The 21,464-nt window shown below is 40.9% G+C and overlaps 1 protein-coding gene across 7 annotated transcripts in view; it reads right to left on the bottom strand.

The window, feature by feature from the left end:
* The window catches only part of GRID2 (glutamate ionotropic receptor delta type subunit 2), an 830,074-nt gene that overhangs the window by 375,600 nt on the left and 433,010 nt on the right, over positions 1–21,464 (bottom strand). For all 7 annotated transcript variants that reach the window (XR_014223025.1, XR_014223026.1, XM_082236355.1 and 4 more), the window contains exon 3: positions 4,617–4,901. Coding sequence is in view for 5 of the 7 variants with exons in the window: in XM_082236355.1 (XP_082092481.1) it covers positions 4,617–4,901 (285 nt within the window). In the remaining 2 variants the exon portion in view is untranslated. The remainder of the gene's footprint in view (positions 1–4,616; positions 4,902–21,464) is intronic.

Here is a 21,464-nt window from a genome sequence, read left to right as displayed (position 1 = left end):
TGGATGCTCCAATTTCTATTAGGCAAATGTTTTTATTTGTTTCCCATACTCATCACAATTTAACGTTTCATTTGAAATGCACTGTCAATGGACGGTATTGCTTATATGTGGATCTGAAGAGAGCTTTCAGAATCATTTCCCTTTCAGCCAGCTAATTAGGACTTATATGGAAATAATAACATCTTTCGAAGGCTTCTATTTTCTTTGCTGGCAAGATAATTTTAAGTAGACTGGAGTCTTCTATCAACCAGAAATAATAAGAACTGTTCTCTTTTGCCCCCTTAATAAATCAAATGAATAGGTCCAGTTGCATTCAGACAGACTTTTTGCTATTTTACTAAGCAGAACAGAATGCAAATAACACTTTGCACTGCAGAAATACATAATTCCAAATATAAATTAGGCCCCATCACTTCTCTAATGAAAGGCAATCACTGATAGACAAGATAAAAGTCAAATGCAATTCCAGTGTATTGAACTTAAAACCTATGACATTGATAAATGGATATGCAAATGAATGCAGTACCTTTGTATAATGTGAGGTATTTGGATGAGCATAATATTTATTCTGGATGCAAGCCCAGTTTTATTGTAGTGAGATTCACTGTAAACACCAAAAAGCTTATTTTCCTCATGCAGCAAGAATATTGCTGGGAATAATTTCAGTAATGCCAGCTAAGTATTTTCTTTAAAACTGAGAAATTAAATAACGTGAGCAAAGAAGGTGCATTATTTCTAATAAAGGAAATGTAAACACAAGTCTTCTTATTACCAATATGTAATTCAGTCTAACAATGTTCACTTTAAAAACAAAACACTGCCATCTTTTTGGTGCCAGGAAAAGAATTTCCTCCCCCAAGCGTTTGATGGAATATGATCCAGCTGTGTTAAGGCTTTATAGCAGTGTCTCTGAGGGCTGCTGATAAGGTTTTTGTTTGCTTGCTTTCTGTTACAGCTGCTGTTGTTTTAGGTATCGATTTGCTGTTAAATTTTGATAGCCATTGGTGTGCGTATTTTTTTAAAAAAGAGTAGTGTGTGTTTGTAAACATGATTGTAAGACACATAGAAACTGCCCTGTATTAGAAGAAGAGTTTGGGTTTGATATCCCGCTTTATCACTACCCGAAGGAGTCTCAAAGCGGCTAACATTCTCCTTTCCCTTCCTCCCCCACAACAAACACTCTGTCAGGTGAGTGAGGCTGATATACTTCAGAGAAGTGTGACTAGCCCAAGGTCACCCAGCAGCTGCATGTGGAGGAGCGGGGACGCGAACCCGGTTCCCCCAGATTACAAGTCTATCGCTCTTAACCACTACACCACACTGGCGCTCAACTAACAAATTGTTGTAGGCAACCACCTGCCTCAAAAGACAATGGGGTTTCAACCACTGGGGTTGAAGTCAAACTGCCAGAGAATCACAGTTCTTGCTGTTGCTGTAGAGACTGGTAGCTCATAACTCCTGCCTCCAGCATTGTTTTTGCTGTATTAGTAGCACCACAGTGATCTCTCCAAGGTACAAGCCTGGGCAGTGTGTATAAAGGCCCTGCACTGCCCAGATGACAAGACCCCCCTATTGGCGTCGCTGACATGGTCTAAAAGGAAAGCAGAGCAATTCATTTGGAACCAGCTTGGCTGCAGGTATTGCCAGACAGAGGTGTACAAGACGCCATCCAACCGTTTTGGGGACTCCACTCCAGATTTGCGTAGGGTTTACTCCTTAGCCTTTTCTTTTCCCAATGATGTCCCTGGAAGTCTAGGGTTCAATTCACCACTCTGGCATGAAGCACACTGGGTGATTTTGGGCCAGTTGCTGTATTTCAGTCTAACCCATCTTACAAGGTTCTTTTGAGGGGGAAAGCTGGACAGGAGAACCAAGTATGCCACCTTGGGCTTCTGGGAGGAAAGGTGGGATATAAATAAAATAAAAATAAGTCCCATTATGATAAAATCTGTGCAAACAGTCCCTTCCTAATGTTATTTTAACCTGGAATTCAGGTTCAGTGAGATCAACAGGGGTCAATGTGCACATACAGTGGTACCTCGGGTTAAGTACTTAATTCGTTCCGGAGGGCCGTACTTAACCTGAAACTCTTCTTAACCTGAAGCACCACTTTAGCTAATGGGGCCTCCTGCTGCTGCCACATCACTGGAGCCCGATTTCTGTTCTCATCCTGAAGCAAATTTATTAACCTGAAGCACTATTTCTGGGTTAGCGGAGTCTTTAACCTGAAGCGTATGTAACCTGAAGCGTATGTAAACTGAGGTACCACTGTATTGTAGCTATGCATTTGATGAGTTGTTGTGCCTTATTCAGTAAAACACTCAGGGTCCATTCTCAATAATACTTGTTATCGTTATTTCCATTATCTGAATGAGCTTCAGTACCACAAGCTTTAATCTTCAGAAGGGAAGCATTTCACAATGAATTCACTGTGGCTCTCTTCCTAGCAATATGAGTAGAGGCACTGACAGGCTCCTGGGAGACCAGTATCCACCCAGGCTTGGCTGGAATGACATTGATGGGTTGTATAGCTGGCAAGGGGACTCCATGTGACTATTTTATCTTATGTCAGAAGTTGAACAAGAATGTGGTTTTTTTCTACTTTAGGTATTTCTTTCGAATGTTACCATCACTCCATCTTGGTATGTAAGTCTTGTTAAACAAAGCATTCCTACCACTCAGACCTTTCAAATGATAGAGTCGGTGTAGATTGGTTGAGCAATATTGGATTCTTGTGATGAAAATATGTGAGCTCTGTTGCTTAGCTATGTGACACCAATGATTTGCTTATATATACTGACACCCTACATGTATTAATTTAAGTATGAAGTAATCAGTGAACCACATGTACAGTTCCTACCTCCCTATTAATTTTATTCAAAAGATTTCTTAACCACCCTTCACCATAAGGACCCAGGTCAGGTTAGAACAATACACTGTCCAAATATAAAAAACAGATGAAATAGTTACAATTATAAAAACAAAATAAAAAACCAATTGCAGCCAGGACAGAACAGCATGCTTGACTGATGTATCCTGTCATAATATCATGACCAGGAATTTTAATGGTTCTCAAAGTTTATACCAGCTTAAAATTACAATATAAAGTAGCAAAGCAGCAGGATCCTGCTCCTTTCTATATTTTATCTTCTTCCATCTTTTTAATGGAATCAGATAATGCCAGAAGAGCCACCAAATTGATAACAATGCCTAGGGTAAGAAGCAGATTTGCCGCCCAGCTTCAAGCAATACAAAGTTTGAAGATAACTACAGCAAACCTGCTGCTCTCCAGATGTTGCTCATCTACAACTCCCATCATCTATGACCATTTGTCAGCCTGGCTGGGGATGATGAATGTTGTAGTCCAATAACATCTGGAAGGCCACAAGTCCCCATCTCCGACTACATCATATATAAAGGTAAAGGGTAAAGGGACCCCTGACCATTAGGTCCAGTCGTGACCGACTCTGGGGTTGCGGCGCTCATTTCGCTTTATTGGCCGAGGGAGCCGGTGTACTGCTTCTGGGTCATGTGGCCAGCGTGACTAAGCCGCTTCTGGCAAACCAGAGCAGTGCACGGAAATGCCATTTACCTTCCCACCAGAGCGGTACCTATTTATCTACTTGCACTTTGACGTGCTTTCAAACTGCTAGGTTGGCAGGAGCAGGGACCGAGCAACGGGAGCTCACACCATCACAGGGATTCAAACCACCAACCTTCTGATCGGCAAGTCCTAGGCTCTGTGGTTTAACCCACAGCGCCACCTGTATCCCTTTTACATCACATATACTGCCATCTAAATTGACACTTTAAAGTCAATTTCCTCATACTGACACAAAGACACTTCATAAATACTGCAAAGATGGGAGCTAGATGAAAGTTGGGTCATTTTGTACTTTTGTCAACTTTATTTTAAATTGGCTCTAAAGAGGAAAGTTAAAAAATAACCTGGTTTGGCTGGGATGTTGATTCATTTTTTCTTGCAGACTGTTCCTGTCTGAACAACATTCATACGTGACATGATATGAGTGGGGGAATGCTCTTCTTATTTTTTTCAATGTAATCATTATATTTTGAAATACAGGTGTTAAAAATAAAAAAGGGAATATTTATCTCTGTTACAGCTGGTTGCAAGCTTACCTCAAGACAAAACACAGGCTGAGCTATGGAGACAGTGAAGATGGAGTACAATAAACCCATATGGGCATAATATGTAGATATTCCAAAACAAAGGCAGAATCATTCACACAGGATGGCTATTTTTCTAAGTTAGAAAATCAAATAAAAGGCACCCAAAATGCTTTCTTAGCATCACATATGGGGAAAAAAAATACCCTTAGCTACTCCATTTGGCACTTATCAAAGGAATTATCAAGGAAAGCCATAAAAGTTTATGGCTTTCAGAAAATGCAAAGGGCTGTGGGTTTTTGTTTTTTTACATTTTTAATTCTAAGGATTATGTGAAATGCTAATGCTGTCATAAAATGCTTAGAGAGGGATGTAATCTAGTGGAAGATTTTAAGGATCTTAATGCAATTGCGTTTAATAGTATTACACAGATTTGATGATAACAATTACCCCTTACATACACAAAGAGAGACAGAGTAAACACTTACCGTACTCGCTATCATAGAAAATGATGAACTTCTGCCAGGCATATTCTGTCACCACCCTCAAGATAACATCATTGATGTAGACAGGTGGGCGTACAAAGAGTGTGTAGTCATCATTCCTGTTGCTCCTGGTGGTCCCACAGCCACTCCTTGGAGTCCCAGCCGTTGACCGCTGTATGAAGAGGTGAGGGATGTGCATAGCATCTGCCAAGGACTGGAGGGATCCTGCTGACGTACAGCCAATGGAGCTGACAAGAGCCAAGATGCCATGGTTCATGAGGTCACAGCCTGCAAGAAAGAACAATGATATTCAAGATGAGAAGGAGAGCTCCAGTACACGCAGAGAAAACAATTTTTAAAAAAAAAAAATCCTGCTGAAAATATATATAAGAAAGGCCTTCGCGCAACATCTTCAGTCAAGTGAGAAGAGGCTAGAGAGTTGCCATAAATTCAATAATCTTGTCTCCTCTAAAAACAGCCCATTCCAAGAGTCTGCATGGTGCCATAAAAGCCATGAGCCTTGTCCATTCATTCCAAACTGCCAAACATATTACTGTTAATGAGAGCTATATGACTGCCCATCCCTCACGGCCTGGAAGCAGGACACAGCCAGTGAAGGAGCTACATCTATAAATATAGCCTTCTGAGGACTCTTACAGACATTAGCAACAGAATCCAATATTAAATTAAACAGAGTTCCTGGGGAGATAAATACCTCTCAAAGTCCAACATGCAAGCTCTGGGAGTAGGATATCTGCATTACATGCAGAGAGATTTTGAAGGCATAATGGCTCAGAGTAGCTGTCAGCTTTCAAAGGAAGATTATGTATGCATATTTGTCCAGAAAGAGCCAAACGCTGAATTCCTTTGGTGCAGTAAAGGAAATGAGAGACAGGGCGCTTGATCTAGACCTTCATCTTCTCTAGAGGGCAGTTCACAGGCCAGAGGTATATAAGCCCATTTAAGTGGGACACCATGAAGTAGCCAGTCAAATTGCTCTATAATTCAGACATCCTGAGAATTGCAGAGGTGGTATTGCGGTAAAGGTGGAAGACTGTATTATACAATTCAGTGTTGCCATTACAGGAAATTGGGGGGGGGGAGGTAGAGAGACAGTCTTGTGATACCTTAAGGCAGGCATGGCCAAACTTGGCCCTCCAGATGTTTTGGGACTACAATTCCCATCATCCCTGACCATTGGTCCTGTTAGCTAGGCATGGTGGGAGTTGTAGTCCCAAAACAAGTTTGGCCATGCCTGCCTTAAGGCATGGGTGGTGAATGTCAGGATTCAGGAGCAAAATGCAGCACTCCAAGCCTCTCTACAGGGCCCTCAAGACTGTACCCAAGCCATGTCTAATTACTAAGCTGCAACCCTTCCCAGCCCAACTTTGCTCTCTCAAATGCTTTTGTCTGGCTGCTGTCATATCTGTTCTTCTGCCCACTTTTGGCTCTGGTCCTGCATTCCATTGACAGGGGACTGCCAGGAAGTGACACATGAGGAAATGTGGCCTTCAAACTGGAGGAGGTTTCCCATCCTTGCCCTAAAGCCTAACCAATTTATTGAGGTAAAAGCCTTTGGATACTAGAGCCACTTTATCAGCTACATAAAGAACAAGGAGAGCAGTTCAGTCTCCCATGACATTTTCATGTTGATGTGAAGGGTACCATTCCATTAGGTTCAGCCTCAATCAGGACCAGAGTTTCCTCTCCCTCTATTGCCGTTGCTGTTGTGAATGGTCTTGCATACATTTGAGTTGTATATGGAAATGCCACAGACTATACTTTTTGCATTTTGTGGAGTTTTGGCTTCTCCACTCTCACCCCCCCCCCCCATATGCTTATTTCCCAATCAAGGAAAACACAACATTGATCTAATTAACTGGACACTAGTCTCATGGAAAAAAATAAATCAAAGTAAACCTCTTATCCCAAGAGGTCGCAAGATTCTGCTTTATGTATGACAATGTATTCCACCTGCATGGATGAGAATTCATGTGTTACACAGTTAAGTGACAGCTCCAGGTTCAGTTGTGGGCATTTCCAGTTAAGCTCTGCTTGAGAGTCTAGAGAGCCACTGCCATTCAAAGCAGGCAAATGAACAGTATACTCCATGGACCAATGGCTACACTCACTATAAAACAACTTCAGCAATGTTAAAGGAGTAGTATGATTCCTCATACCACTCCTCTATCATTCCAAACAAATCACCAGCTTAAGCCTTCATTGCCTCTTTAATGTTCCACTAAGAACATTTCCATGTGGCTGGAATGAGTCTTGTAATCTCTCTCCCTGAGGCCACTCTGAGATTGATTTGGTGCTATATATTTTCACTAACCACATGGCAAACATATTAAAATGGTGATCAGGTGGTGGATTGACTTGAGAAGCTGCTCCAGATTCAGCGTAGCAATTTCACTCATTGCTCTCACATGGATACCATGAGAACTCACAGTATATGTGTGATATATCCAATCCACCCTACTGCATCATATAAAGGTCATGAAAAACTGCAAGGCTTAAAATACACACACACACATGCACACACACACCACAGGAAACATGGAGTTGTTTACGCAAAAGGTAACACCTTGTAACTAATGGTCCAGTTAATGAAGGCTGAGCAGCAGTAGAAAAACTTGAAGTGCTATACTAATGACATCCACATTAATACCAGAGGTGTTTATCATGATTAATGCTAGTGCAATTGATAAATATCAAAGGAATTAATAATGATTAAGCCCATAATTTTGACGCATTACCCCTGTGAGAAATAAGCAGAGGGTGAAGTGTTTATGTTGGCTTTCTAATGGAGTTAGAAGTCCGAGTGAGGAAGCACTGCAACTTTCTCAAAGCAATTACACAGTAGCCAAGGTTTTCCATGCCCAATTTATGCTTGGCCATCAACATGGGCAGCTGACCTATGCTTCAAGATTCAGTATGGCCAACTAAACATCTAATGAACTGCCACTTTAAGCTGTTGCTTTCATGTATATATCTGCTTTGGCCAAGCATATAATTTGATGTCATTACTCATTTTTGAGAAACTTTAGCAGGCGCTGTTGGTATGCAAATACTGTACCTGGAAGGACTTGTTCTGAGGTGGAGCGTAAGCCTGCAACTAGTTTTCTATGCCAGGGGTTCAATGAGTCCTAGCACATTAGGTGCATTAAAAGTGGAATGTCCTGGAGCAGGCATAGGCAAACTTGGCCCTTCAGATGTTTAGGGACTACAACTCCCATCATCCCTGACCACTGGTCCTGTTAGTTAGGGATGATGGGAGCTGTAGTCCCAAAAAATATGGAAGGCCGAGTTTGCCTATGCCTGTCTGGGAGTATAGGCTGTTTGTTCACCATGGGTAAATATATCTGAACAAATGATGCTTTCTTATAGTTTGTCAAATCATTGGTCCATTTAGTTGAGTTCTGTCTCTGTGATGACAACATGTGGGCTCAACATATGGGCTGGATTTGTGGCAGGTGTTGGGGGGAGGACAGCGGGAAATGCCTCATTGTCTTTACACTGGCTTCTACAAGCACAATATAATAGACATTTTAAAACTTAGTGAACATAACTAGTTAGGGCTTTTGATTTAATTGGGTCTACTGTGAGTAAAATGCAGCTGAACACCACTCAAAATATTCCTGTTATTTCTCCCAGTGTGAGTGTAGCCAAAGTGAAACCCTCCAGTTGATGTTGGACTGCAACTTCCATCATCCCTCCCAGCATTAACCATGCTGGCTGAGGCTGATTGGAGTCAGAGTTGAACAACAGTGGGAGGGCACCATGTTGGCTATCTCTGTGCTAATGACCCATAAATTGGTTGGGTGGCTCAAGGAACTCAAGCTACATGCACAGGAGATCTTAGCAGATATGGACAAGGCCTTATATGAAATCATGGAGTCTGATTGAAACCAAGTATGGAAAACAATACAGCATTGAAACTATGTATGTAACGATTTCCTTGAATGCCAAAATCTTCCTATTCAGAAAAACTTGCCTCCGTGTTTTGCTTTGGTATCAGTTTGCTACAATCTTTGTTGGTCTGTGTGTGGTGGTAGGGAAGAGTGTCATCTTCACTTCTAATAATATACACATAACTGCATGTGCACACATTCACAGGCATTGCACCAAACTCTAAACATTGCACTTTCCCAAATAAGCCAGAACAGGGCATTTACCACAGTGTCTCATTTTCTTCCCTCGTACATTTTGCATTTTTATTACAGCAACTGATTAACACTAACTTGCTCTTGTTAATTATTCAACATCTAGGCTACATTTCTTCTTCGCGACAATGAAAACAAAACAAAAAAGATGAAGCAGGCTATACTTTTTAGTCTCTTTATATTTATCCCCTCCATCTCATTCTCATGGGGAGAATCTTGCATTATCTAGGTTGCCAATCCATCTGGGAACAGCCATATCCCATATTTTACACACACACACACACACACACACACACACACACACACACACCCTGGATCTAGAAATAGATCAGAGGAGACTGAGTATTTGATATTATAAAGCCCTGGTTTGGGTGTGTTTTTTAATATAAGACTATCTGCTTTATAACCTGACCTTGTGGTCTCTTTATTATATATTTTGTTTTTGTTTTTTATTTAAATTATTTACAACCCACGCTGCTTTGTTCACATAACCCCAGCAAAAGAAACAACATTAAAATACAATGACATAATATTTCATTTAAATACAATTCAATGCAAAAAAAACAACAACCAGGCAATATACTAACATAACTGCCTCAGACAAACGAGGTGCATCAGTTTAGCCAAATGCTTGGCAGAATAGACATGTTTTTAGCTAGCATCAAAACTGCAACAATATTGGCATTTCTCACAACTTAGAGGTGGGGTGCCAATACTGAGAAGGTCCTCTCACAAATCACCGCATCATGGAGAACTGTGGCACTCTAAAAAGGGCATCTATCATGCCTGTCCAATCAGGTGAATAGAGCAGGTGGTTTTTCAGGTACTGTATATGAGTCACCTAGGGAAGTAAGTCTCATATCAGTACAGTGATACCTCGGGTTACATATGCTTCAGGTTACAGACTCCGCTAACCCAGAAATAGTACCCCAGGTTAAGAACTTTGCTTCAGGATGAGAACAGAAATCGTGATCCGGCGGCGCGGCGGCAGCAGGAGGCTCCATTAGCTAAAGTGATGTCTCAGGTTAAGAACAGTTTCAGGTTAAGAACAGACCTCCGGAACGAATTAAGTCCTTAACCCAAGGCGCCACTGTATTTAACAGGACTCCTGTACTTAATGGGACGTACTTTTAGGTAAGTGTGTACAGGATTGCAGCCTTATCATTGAGGCATACAAAATAACTGCCATGTTATGTTCCATGTTGGGCAAAGATTCCTGAATCGCAGGGGGTTGGACTAGATGACTCTCGTGGTTTCTTCCAACTCACCCCAAAATAACTATGATTCTAACATGACTGTCTTTGATAGGTTTGCATCCAACCACACTCCATCAATCAATTTTCTCAAAACCACCTAAAAAATTAAAATAAAATAAAAAGGCAGTAAACACAACTTATATATTCACAGCATCAGCAGATGAGAATTTTGCATGAACATCCACCAGGACATTTATAATTCATTTTCAAGCCAGTCTGAACTAAATTCCTATTCTAGCCATTCAAAAAAAGAAAAAAAGAAATCAATGCTAATTACCTTGATTTCCCTCCATCTGCTCCCATTTAAGATAGCCATCTATATGGCTTTGAACTGTGTCATTTGAGTAACAAAAAAATTGGACTTCAGAACCATCTTCCCCCTTTGCAACTAAATTTAAAGTATCCTGTCTTAAAGTTGCACATCAAAGTCTATATTGAATGCACTGCCAATATGATCAACCCACATTAGTTTGACATCAGCAAAACAAAATAATTCATTTTGAAATGGTGCTCTATGAAATGATACGTTCGAAAGCAATTTTATTGCAGTTGTGGTTACGAGAAGAAACCTGAATGTCCTATTTGCAGAGAAGAGTTTATGGGCAGTGAATTTAAGAGCCTGATCTACAAGCCACCAAAGGCAAAAGAAACTGTCTAGAGACAAACAAAATGATCTGTGGACTGCAGCATCTTCTCTATGAGGAAAACATACAATATTGGAGGTTTTTAGTGGGGGAGGAATTACAACTAAGACGTTTTTTGAATTTTGCACAGTGTGGAGAAAGTGGATACAGAGGCATTTTTCTCTACCCAAGAACTTGGGATCATCCAATGAAACTGAAAGAAAGAGATTTAGGAAAAACAAAAGGAAGTGCTTCTTCATGCAGTGCATAATTAATATTTGGCATTTGCTGCCACAGGTTATACCTCTCCCCATATGAACCAACCCAGAACCTGCGATCATATCTGAGACGCTTGTCCATGTGCCTCCTCCACAAGAGATACAAAGACTGGCAACACAACAAGGGGCCTTTTCTGCAGTGACTATTTGCTTGTGGAAAGTTCTTCCCAGGGATACTTGTGTGGTGCCTTCGTTACATATATTTAGGCACCAGGCAAAAACATTCCTCTTCCCTCAGGCCTTTGGCTAATTAGTCAATCTATGGCCTTTTAAACTGGTGTGTGTGATTGTTCCTGTTTGTTATAGTGGTTCACATTTTTGGGTTTTTATAATGAAAACCTCCCTGTGATCTTTAGATGAAGGGCGTTATATAATTTTTAATAATAATAATAATAATAATAATAATAATAATAATAATAATAATAATAGATGATAGCAATTAGCTTAGTTGACTTTCAAAAGATAATTACACAAAATCATGGTGGATAAATCTATTAATGTCCACAAGCTATGATGGCAATATCCAAACCCCATGTTGAAATTACAGCGCAGCAACAAGAGGACTTGTGGGCTTCTCTAGGCATGTGTTTGGTTGCCATAGGAAGTAGGGTGCTGGACTAAATTGACATTTGTTTTAGAGTAACCATATGTCCTGTTTTACAAAAGGCAGTCTCTCAACAAGCTCTCTTATAAGCCATTGTTAGTCTTACTATCATTTTTAATGTGTAGTGGTATTGATAGGCTGATGAGAAACCCCATGGTTTATTGAAACACTATCTAAAAACCACTGCAGATGAATTTGCAGGGTGCATATGCAAAAATGAATTCAAAATAGATAATTGGTGCTAGTATTATCTAAATATCATGTTCATCTCATTTTTGTGTGTGTGAATATGCCAAGAGTTAAATAATGGTGCCTAGCATCCTTTAGTAACTTCACATGCCATTGGCTAAACTTCTGCATGAATTTATTTCACCTCTGTCTTGATCTATTCATGAACAGAAGGAAAGCACACTGGTAGTCACATTATTGTCTCAGGTGCACTTATATCAATCTTATTTATCCTGGACAGGGAGAATAATTTATGCCCATCATAAACAAATCCTTCAGTGCTATGAGCCCCCATGAAGCAAGGCACATGTATGCTAAATTCCTTGGTACATTAGGTTACACTAATGATGGTCTTTAATAACCTCTGGCTGAAAAAGATAAGGGTGAATCAAACAACTCAGAGCATTTTTACTTTACTTTTCTATCCAGAAACAAATCCGTCTAAATGTAAAACAGTCCAAGATTTCTATATGTTATTTGGATTCACTTTTTTTTTTGGCATTGTGAAAGACAGAGGTCCATTCTGGAGCTTTTGGGAAAAACATTTCTAGACAGATTTTTTGGATGCCAGCGTACTGGTTCGGGGCACCATTGTGTCCAATGGAACACTGCAGGATTAGCAAGACCATCTTACCTGGCACAGTCCATATTTGCTGATACCCATATGACTCTGTTCAACTGGTATTTAGCATTGAAAATGGGTGGGAGCGAAGCAAAGATTATTATTAACAACAATAACACCTTAGATAACCAATCACATTCGAAGTTCAGAGATGGATGAGGTCTAATTGTGGAACATGAAAACAGGATGGATTCACTCAGTTGGGTCCCACTGATATCAATCTGAACTTATGATGTAAACCTCACTGACTTCAGTGGGAAGGAAACACCGAAGTCTGGATCCAACCCAAAGAGAATTGGCCTGTTTGACATTTTCACTCTTTGGCTCAGTCTATGATTGAATCACTTGTAAAATGATTCAGTGGGGAGTATAAAAGATGGGGTGGTCTGTAGCCTGTTCAGGGGTCAATGAACACAACACACTGATAGTTTATAGCACCTGTATGGCAAAAGGGAGAGGGTGGTGTTGTGGTCTAAGCCACTGAGCCTTGGGCTTGCCGATCAGATGGTCGGCGGTTCAAATCGGGGTGAGCTCCGATTGCTCGGTCCCAGCTCCTGCCAACCTAGCAGTTCGAAAGCACGTCATGTGCAAGTAGATAAATAGGGACCACTCTGGCGGGAAGGTAAACAGCGTTTCCGTGCACTGCTGTGGTTCGCCAAAAGCAGCTTAGTCATGCTGGCCACATGACCCGGAAGCTGTACGCCGGCACCCTCGGTCAATAAAGTGAGATGAGCGTTGCAACCCCAGAGTTGTTCGCGACTGGACCTAATGGTCAGGGGTCCCTTTACCTTTACCTTTACAGCATCATTTGGGAACACACTGGTCAGCATTCTGTTTCCCTATTGCAATCATCTGCTCCCTCAAACACAAACATAAAACAAGCTTGGAGTAATCAGTGGGAAGCTGTTTCTATAAGCAATTATAAGCTTTTCTGTAAAGTAATTTACCTTTCTCATTACCTTACCTCCTGCACCACCAACACCGTGGGTTCTCTGGAGGTCAGGCAAACTAAACAATGGATAGACAGCATTGTGCCTTGCAGACTGCTTGGCCTACAGCTTTCATCATTCCTGGCAATTGACCTTGCTAGCTGGGCCTGATGGGAGTAGCAGTCTACAATATCTGGATGGTACCACATTGGCTACCCCAGGGCTAAGCAACTAGGGAAAGAGCAATCTCCAGGCTGCAGTTCCATCTTAAAAAAGATCAGGAGACTATCCAGTTTGAATACTGTCAGCTGACTCTCCAAGCTAACCAGGATCTATAAAAAAAATTGCATTCAGGGTCCTAGCAACTTGTTTTTAGTGTAAGGACACTGCCTACTTGCCTGCAGCTGTTTCTGGACTTTAGCCTCAGATTATGAGCTGTTACGGCATTTGACCTCACATCTGGATCTTTGAGTCTTTATTCCTGCCTTGCAGCTACATCTTCTACCCGGCCCTGAGTGTGCATTCAGTGCCTCTGGCCCTTCACCTGCACTTCCCCGATCCATTGCTTGAACTTCAGACTACCTGTGGTGACATCTATTTTGATCCTCACCCACCTACACCTGAACTGGCCTCAGTGCTGTGACATGCTTTTAGCATGGTGTATTTGTGGGAAATTGGTTATGCCATCTCTGTGCAGTTGGCCCTAGAAGAAATCAAAAAGTGACTGAGTACATGGGACGGAGATGCTTGAAGTGAGAAAAGGTAACAATTCAAAAGTGGCTGATCATGTTCATCAATGCTGCCTGGGATATTTTGGCTAAGAAAAAAGGAAGGTTCTTGTGAACAATATAGCTGTGCACATTACTTTGGGGGATTTGAATCTGAAGATCTGAAAGCAGCTTGAAAATTTGTTTCGTGACTTTAGAAATCCTGCCAACTTACAACTTTCCACCCAACACTGACAACCCTTAGGATTCAGCTAGTTTTAAAAACAATGTGCCTGTACCAATATAACGTACAGTGATTGAACTTATTTAAAGCACATTGTGCTTAGAACATGACTCCAGTGGCAGGCCTTTAAAAGTCACTGCTAGATGCCATCATTCAGCAGGAAGAATCTGCATCCAAATTCATAAAGGCAATGCCCTTTTACCAGGTGCATAACAGTAGATTAATTTTGCTTGATGAGGCATAATTTGAGAAAAGGTGATGCACTTACACAATGGAAACTTCAAAATGCAGCTAGTTAAATTTAGAGTGACATGGCAGAAGTCAGCATTATGTGAAGTCTGCTAACGTTAAAATTAGGCTAGTGGTCCTGATCAACTTTAAAACTGACGTTTGAATATTAGAATCTTGTCTCATTTTGGAAGAGGCGTACTGTTATCACAATCTGACACACAATGGGATCAAGATTGCTGATAAAATAATATTCCAATACCATATTAAAAAAATTACCCGCCCCACCTGCTCCCATCTAAATGTGATAAAATTGCTTTCTACATCCCTAGCTTTCACTTTCAAATGCCCCCAACCAAGGGTCTTTACAACAGCTATCACCACAAACTGCTCTCTCTCATGTAATGGGAACAAACATCTATTTTGCAGCCTAAACACACTGCCAATCTATTTCCACCCATTGACATAGATGGCAGCAAACACAGACACATTCTTCTCACATTACAATGTGCGCACACAAAAGCTGTATGCTTCCCATATAAGAAATGTATCCTCCACAAAGCAGTGCTAACTTGTGGAGAGCCATCTCACAACAGCATTCAGACACCTCTTGCCAGGTTCCTTCATGGTGCTCCCCATAAATGTTGTCTGCCCATTGCATCAGCGTAGTGAGATGGGCCATGATATCCTTATTCTGGAAATGATAGAATGACTTTGCTGGGTGTATTGGGCTGTGGATTGTAGTCTGCCTCAGCAAGGTATTGTTTGAGTTACTATGAAACTGTCAAAAGGTGGGAGGAAAGAATATGAAGCAATAGCAATGCCTTACACCAATGCCCTATTCATCTAGACTAGTTCTACCAAGTCTTAACTGGTAGCAGAATTACAAGGTTTCGTTTTCTAGCCCTACTGCCTGAGATCATCTAACATGTTTACCTCTGAGATAGTGAACCTGTGGCCCTCCAGATGGACTCCAACTCTCATTTTCCATAACCATTGGCCATGCTGGCTGGGGCTCATGGGAGTTGGAGTCCAAGAACACCCGGAGAACCACGGGTTCACTATTCTAATCAGACTTAAATTTCACTTCTAGAGCAGGCTCTAGAAGTGAAATTTAAGGCTGATCAGAATTCATTCCCCCCCTTTTAAATGCAAGGAATGCTTGATCCTCTTAGCTACAGCTCTGGGGTGTTCAGAAGGCCTTATGTAGATAAAGCTGTGAGAGAGGTTTTGCTTTCGCCCCTTGCTCTGTCAGATAAGGTCATTGTTGAATCCATGCATAATTTCCAAGTAGATTATATTTGTGCCTTGGACAAATTCATGTGTGTTTAGGGGAAAGGAATTTACTTTGCATTAGGCTTTTCATGGACAAAATGCACAATGGTTTTGAAAGAAAGTCACCTCAGATATCCCAAACTATGAAAAGGTATTCACCTGATGAATAAAAATGTTTAAAAATGACTTTAACAATATTCAAATTTTACAGCAATATAACAATACCTTGCCAGTTATTTTAAGTTTTCTCAGCCTGTACCTACATTCTGGCGAATGGTGTGGGCGGGGGGGGGGAGGCTTTGCAAGCCTAAATGTGAAGCAGATTAGCTACTTTCTGGTCTAGCAGTGTTTTGTAAGGCAAATACCACTACACATAAAAAATGATAATTCCCAATAGTAGCATTAAACTTTTTGGGGTTATTCCTTCCTTCTCATTTCCCCTCTTTTAGACACATGGGCAGTATAGATGTTGTCTTAAAGCTGAGCGGGCGGTAAAGAAATAGACTGTGTTGGGTGAAAGTGCAATGGTTCACCTACTGAGAGCCATTTCAAATGCTCCTTTCTCTAAATCTCATCTCAGAACAATGAAGGCAAGTAGAACCAACTTTCCTTGATTTGGGGGTGGGGAGACTACATTTTTCACATCAGCAGCTTATACTCCAGTCACCAGCCTCATCTTGGCTGCCTTATATGCCTGGCTCACCAAACTGGATTTGGAAGCCATTATAGGTTTGCAACAGCAGTTTAGAAGACGAGCACAATCATTGTTCGTTGGATCAGTTGTATGAGTAACATGTGTAACTGGAAGACAGAGAAGTAAAGGAAGCTTTGCTATATAAGGCCAAATATGGCTGCGGGGCCATTAGTTTAGTCCATATGTTAAAGTGACCTGAATGTCATCTTCTTAGATGATTACATAGATTCAAGTGCAATTATCTTTCAGGCTGTGTCCTCCTTGTAATTTTGTGGCACACTTTTTGGTCAACATTAATAATAAAAATGGTGGTGGTACTGATTTCTTACCTGCCATAAAGTCCCTAATGCATACAAAACTGTGCATAATAGGGAGGAAATGTGTATCGTGTAAATGTATTTTGTGCTTTATGAAATGAATTACTCAGCATGGGATGGGACACACCTATGACTGAACAGATACACAGAACACGTGGCTTAGAAATAGACTGATCTCTTCCTCCCAAAGGCCAAACCATTCCTAATGACACACCAAGCCATTAAATGCATTTTAGCTACACAACTCTCATCTGCGTTTATTGAAAAGCCCACCATATCAGAAATACAGATGATAACTTTAAAATGATAAATATTTAAGAGAAACTAGTGAGATGTGATTTAAAGGGAGCCAAGCATTGCTAATTTATATCTTAGCAATAAATGTTACACAGGTACTCAGCTGCAGCGCACCTGCTAGAATTTACCAGTTGCATTCTCTAGCCTGCCTGTCCATATTTCAACAGGTAGTCTCTAGTGCTACCCCATTAAGGCAGAGGTGCTGGAGAGATGTGCCAGAAAGAGAAAGGAGCTGTATTATCAAAACACAATCCAGAAAGAAGATTGGGGAGGGGGGTGTAGCAGGCAGCTGTTTAGAGGCCCCTCACGGGGGAGATCTGCCTTAGAGTTCTCTTTGAGCAGGCAGCACTATTCAGAGATAAACATCTAAAGAGACGATGTGGGAAAGGTCATCCCTGCCTTTTCGATGGTACATGAGGAAAGAAGGAGAGAAGGAACAATAAAGCAACACTAAATCCATAGACTGCCTTTAAACTAATGTACGTGGACAGAGGGAGACACTGCACATTAAAAGAGTTTTGTGTAAAGATAAAAAGACGGCAGGGAGAAAGCACATTAACTGCAGAGGATAGAAGGATGTGAATAGTCTTGTAATTCAGCGGGAGTGCTAGAATGCAAGATCCATTAAGAGCCCAGCTACTTCAAGAAACTCCCAGGAGCCAAATAACTGTTGCTATTAATTATTTGTCAAGCACAGATGTTGCAATTGGTGCTAGCTAGAAATATAACGGGTTGCTACCCTGACTTTGCACACTAAGCAAATAAAAGATTGAACCTGAAACTTTTTGCATCAATACACCTACTCTGCAACCAAGTTGTGGCCCAGTCTCAGCAATGCTCCATCAGTATCCTCACCACATACTCACAGTCTGGAATACCTCCCAAACCCCATCACATTTCCTCAGTTATTAGCATAGATTACACACTATGTTTTACCCATTTAAATAATTTCTGCTTATACTAAAGGTGGGGCATCTGTCCTCAGCATTCTCAAAAATCCTGTTAGCCATCCAGAAGTGACTTAACAGTGCAATCCTATCTGTGTATATTTAGAAGTATAGCCCACTGAGTTCAGTGAGACTTACAGCTAGATAAATGTCTGCAGGATTGCTGCCTAAAATATATGAAGAGTCTTTCAATCCATGGTAAATAAACTGGAGTATATTTCCCTAGTCTGAACTAAGGATAGGCAAGATGAAGACCAGAGAAATAGATAAAGCAGTACAGTATGTAAGACATGGCCAATTCTGTAAATAAATCAGATCAAAGGTGAGGAACATATGACTCCAGTTACTTGGGGCTATATCTTCCATCATCTATTAGCCATGCTAGCTGGGGATGTTGTAAAATGGATTCTGTCAAGAAGATCTGCTCTGCTGGAGCCTGTTTCTTTGAGACATACCATGTCCTCAGTTCCACACCCCCATCCTATTCTATGAGAGCAATTCTGCTTACCCTGCTGAGTACACAACCAGAGCCCCACACTGCAGCTTTGTCAATCACAGTCCACTTGGCCACAGACACCATCAGCATCTGATATGGTGACTGCCATCTTTTGTCCCCCACCAGTGACCATCCAACACTACTGCATTTGCAGGTGATAACTGTCTATGTGAGTAATTAGTTTATGCTCAAACAGTTTCCCATGGTCTAGTTAATCTTCAATTGGGTTTTTTAAGTACCATTCTGCCATTATGTATCATAAAACTGATAGCCCACCTGCTATAACTGAGGAACATAAGCAGATCACTATCTTGTGGAGATAGTGTGGGATGGTGTGTTACCTTGCCCAATTACAGTGGTGCCTCGCAAGACGAAAAGAATCCGTTCCGTGATTCTCTTCGTCTAGCGGTTTTTTCGTCTTGCGAAGCAAGCCCATTGACGGATAAGAGGATTAGCGCTATTAGCGGCTTTTAGCGGCTTATCAGCTTATCGGATCAGCTGATAAGCGGCTTAGAAAAAGGGGGGGAAGGAAAAAAAACCCGCAGGAACTCGCAAGACATTTTCGTCTTGCGAAGCAAGCCCATAGGAGATTCATTTTGCGAAGCACCTCCAAAACGGAAAACTCTTTCGTCTAGCGAGTTTTCCGTCTTGCGAGGCATTCGTCTTGCGGGGCACCACTGTAATGGGTTCCACAGCTCTAGGGTTCTCTGCTGACCAGAGTGAAGGTTAACAAGGATAGAAGTGGTGGTAGCTACTTGAACAACACGTGGGGATAGGGGAGAAATTCTTCTCTTCTTCTTCTTCTTCTTCTTCTTCTTCTTCTTCTTCTTCTTCTTCTTCTTCTTAGAAACTATCCAATTTACACTTTTAGAGCCAATAGACGAATGAAAGCACAATTATCCTCCAAAATTCATCTTGATCCAAATTTTGCAATTTTGTTCTCCAGTCAAACAATGTGCACAGAAATGCAAATATTAGGAGAATGTGTATTAAAATACATACATTAGTGAAACTAAGATACAAAAATACATTATAATAAGGGCAACTGCATGCAAAAATGTGTATGCTAGTCAGAAATGTGTTTATTGAGGAATTCACACAAAAATGTATAATGAATTTTCATGAGAATCTTGGTTGTCTCTAATCCACCATGAAGCACTGTTGGTAGAATTGGCAGCAACAGGAACATGTGTTTTCTATGCTTATGATAGCAAGAACATAAAATATTAATTACACTGTTTTAAATGTGCATTTTCTATTTTACTTCATTTACTAATGTTTTCTTTTTAAATGTTTAAGATACATTTTTGTTAATGTTGCTGCATTAAATGTACATTCTGTGGTTGGCTTCCTTTGTAATATTTTATTTTGAATCTTTAAGGTAATATTTTAGTTTCCTGTTAATTATGTTGCTTTGAATGTATAGTTTATATTTGACTTTCTTCTGTAATGTTTTGTTCTGGATTGTTTGATGTTTTAATGTAGGTGTAAACTGCTTTGAGGGTATTTTTCTTAAAAGATAAACCAGGAAAGAAATAATAATAATAATAATAATAATAATAATAATAATAATAATGGCAGCAAATCACTTGCAGAACTGAATTTAAGATTTAAAAAATTAGAAACTGAAAACAACAGATTAAGCCAGCCCTATAGACGCGGGTGGCGCTGTGGGTTAAACCACAGAGCCTAGGGCTTGCCGATCAGAAGGTCGGCGGTTCGAATCCCCGCAACGGGGTGAGCTCCCGTTGCTCGGCCCCTGCTCCTGCCAACCTAGCAGTTTGAAAGCACGTCAAAGTGCAAGTAGATAAATAGGTAGCACTCCAGCGGGAAGACAAATGGTGTTTCCATGCGCTGCTTTGGTTCGCCAGAAGTGGCTTAGTCATGCTGGCCACCTGACCCGGAAGCTGTACGCTGGCTCCCTTGGCCAATAAAGCGAGATGAGCGCCGCAACCCCAGAGTTGGCCACGACTGGACCTAATGGTCAGGGGTCCCTTTACCTTTATCTCCAGGCAGTTGTGGCATGAAAGTTTATTTAAAATTTCAACAACTTTTGGAGGGCTTCTGGTTAACCCTCCCACCTTGAACTACAAAACACCACCCAGCAGTTGTATAGAGATGGAACAGGCAGCATTAGAATTTGAAAATAGCCTACTTGAGTTTGTGGCTAAATTGTGTTGTTTTTCTGAATGAAGAATGGCGCAGAGCTTGTTTGGTGCCAACTGGAACCTTTTAATGAGATTACTTTATGTTTTAATACGAGCAACTTAGGTCAGGAAAAGCACAGGCAGTGCAGTCTCGCCCACCCACTTCCTTGACTTTTCCCAAAATGTCATGAAGCTGCCTAGCTCTGCAATATAAAACAGTCAGCAGAAGGAGAGTCTGGGTATCATTGAACAGTTTGTCACAAAGGGCCAAGTGCTTACACAGAAATCCACCAAGTTAATGCACTGTGTAAATGAGACTTCAGAATATCTGCACCGTCTGGGTTTTGGTTGTTTTTGTTTTTAAAGCAGAATAAGAAACATGCTAGCACGCTTATTAATCTTCAAGCTCCCAACCTCAGAAAAACAACAATGGAAATAAAATCTTCCCACAGAGCTCTGCTTTCGGTACTCACCCAGAAGTACCAATCCTGGTGGTAACTTTTGCTGTCTAACCTAGGCTTCCCAAGGGTGCCTTCCACCTTTGCTAATTTTTAGGATGCATGGCCAATTCAGCTGTAGAAATAGTAGGGTGGAAGTAGGAACCATTCCAAGGGATTATGGGAATGAGAAAATCACATAGACACCATCCTGTACCCTTCAAGGACAAGGAGGGGATATATTCAGAAGAGTTATGTGTCATCTGAGTTCTAGTTATTTTTTTTATAATTTTTTTTATTGCGTTTCTTTTCATAGATTCACAGGTTCAGTCACATAACAACAAGCAAGAAACAGT

The sequence above is a fragment of the Podarcis vaucheri genome (genome assembly GCF_965113315.1).
Source record: "Podarcis vaucheri genome assembly, chromosome: 9".
NCBI classification, from domain to species: domain Eukaryota; kingdom Metazoa; phylum Chordata; class Lepidosauria; order Squamata; family Lacertidae; genus Podarcis; species Podarcis vaucheri.
The sequence above is the reverse complement of the archived record's forward strand: the minus strand, read 5'-3'. Positions and strand labels throughout refer to the sequence as shown.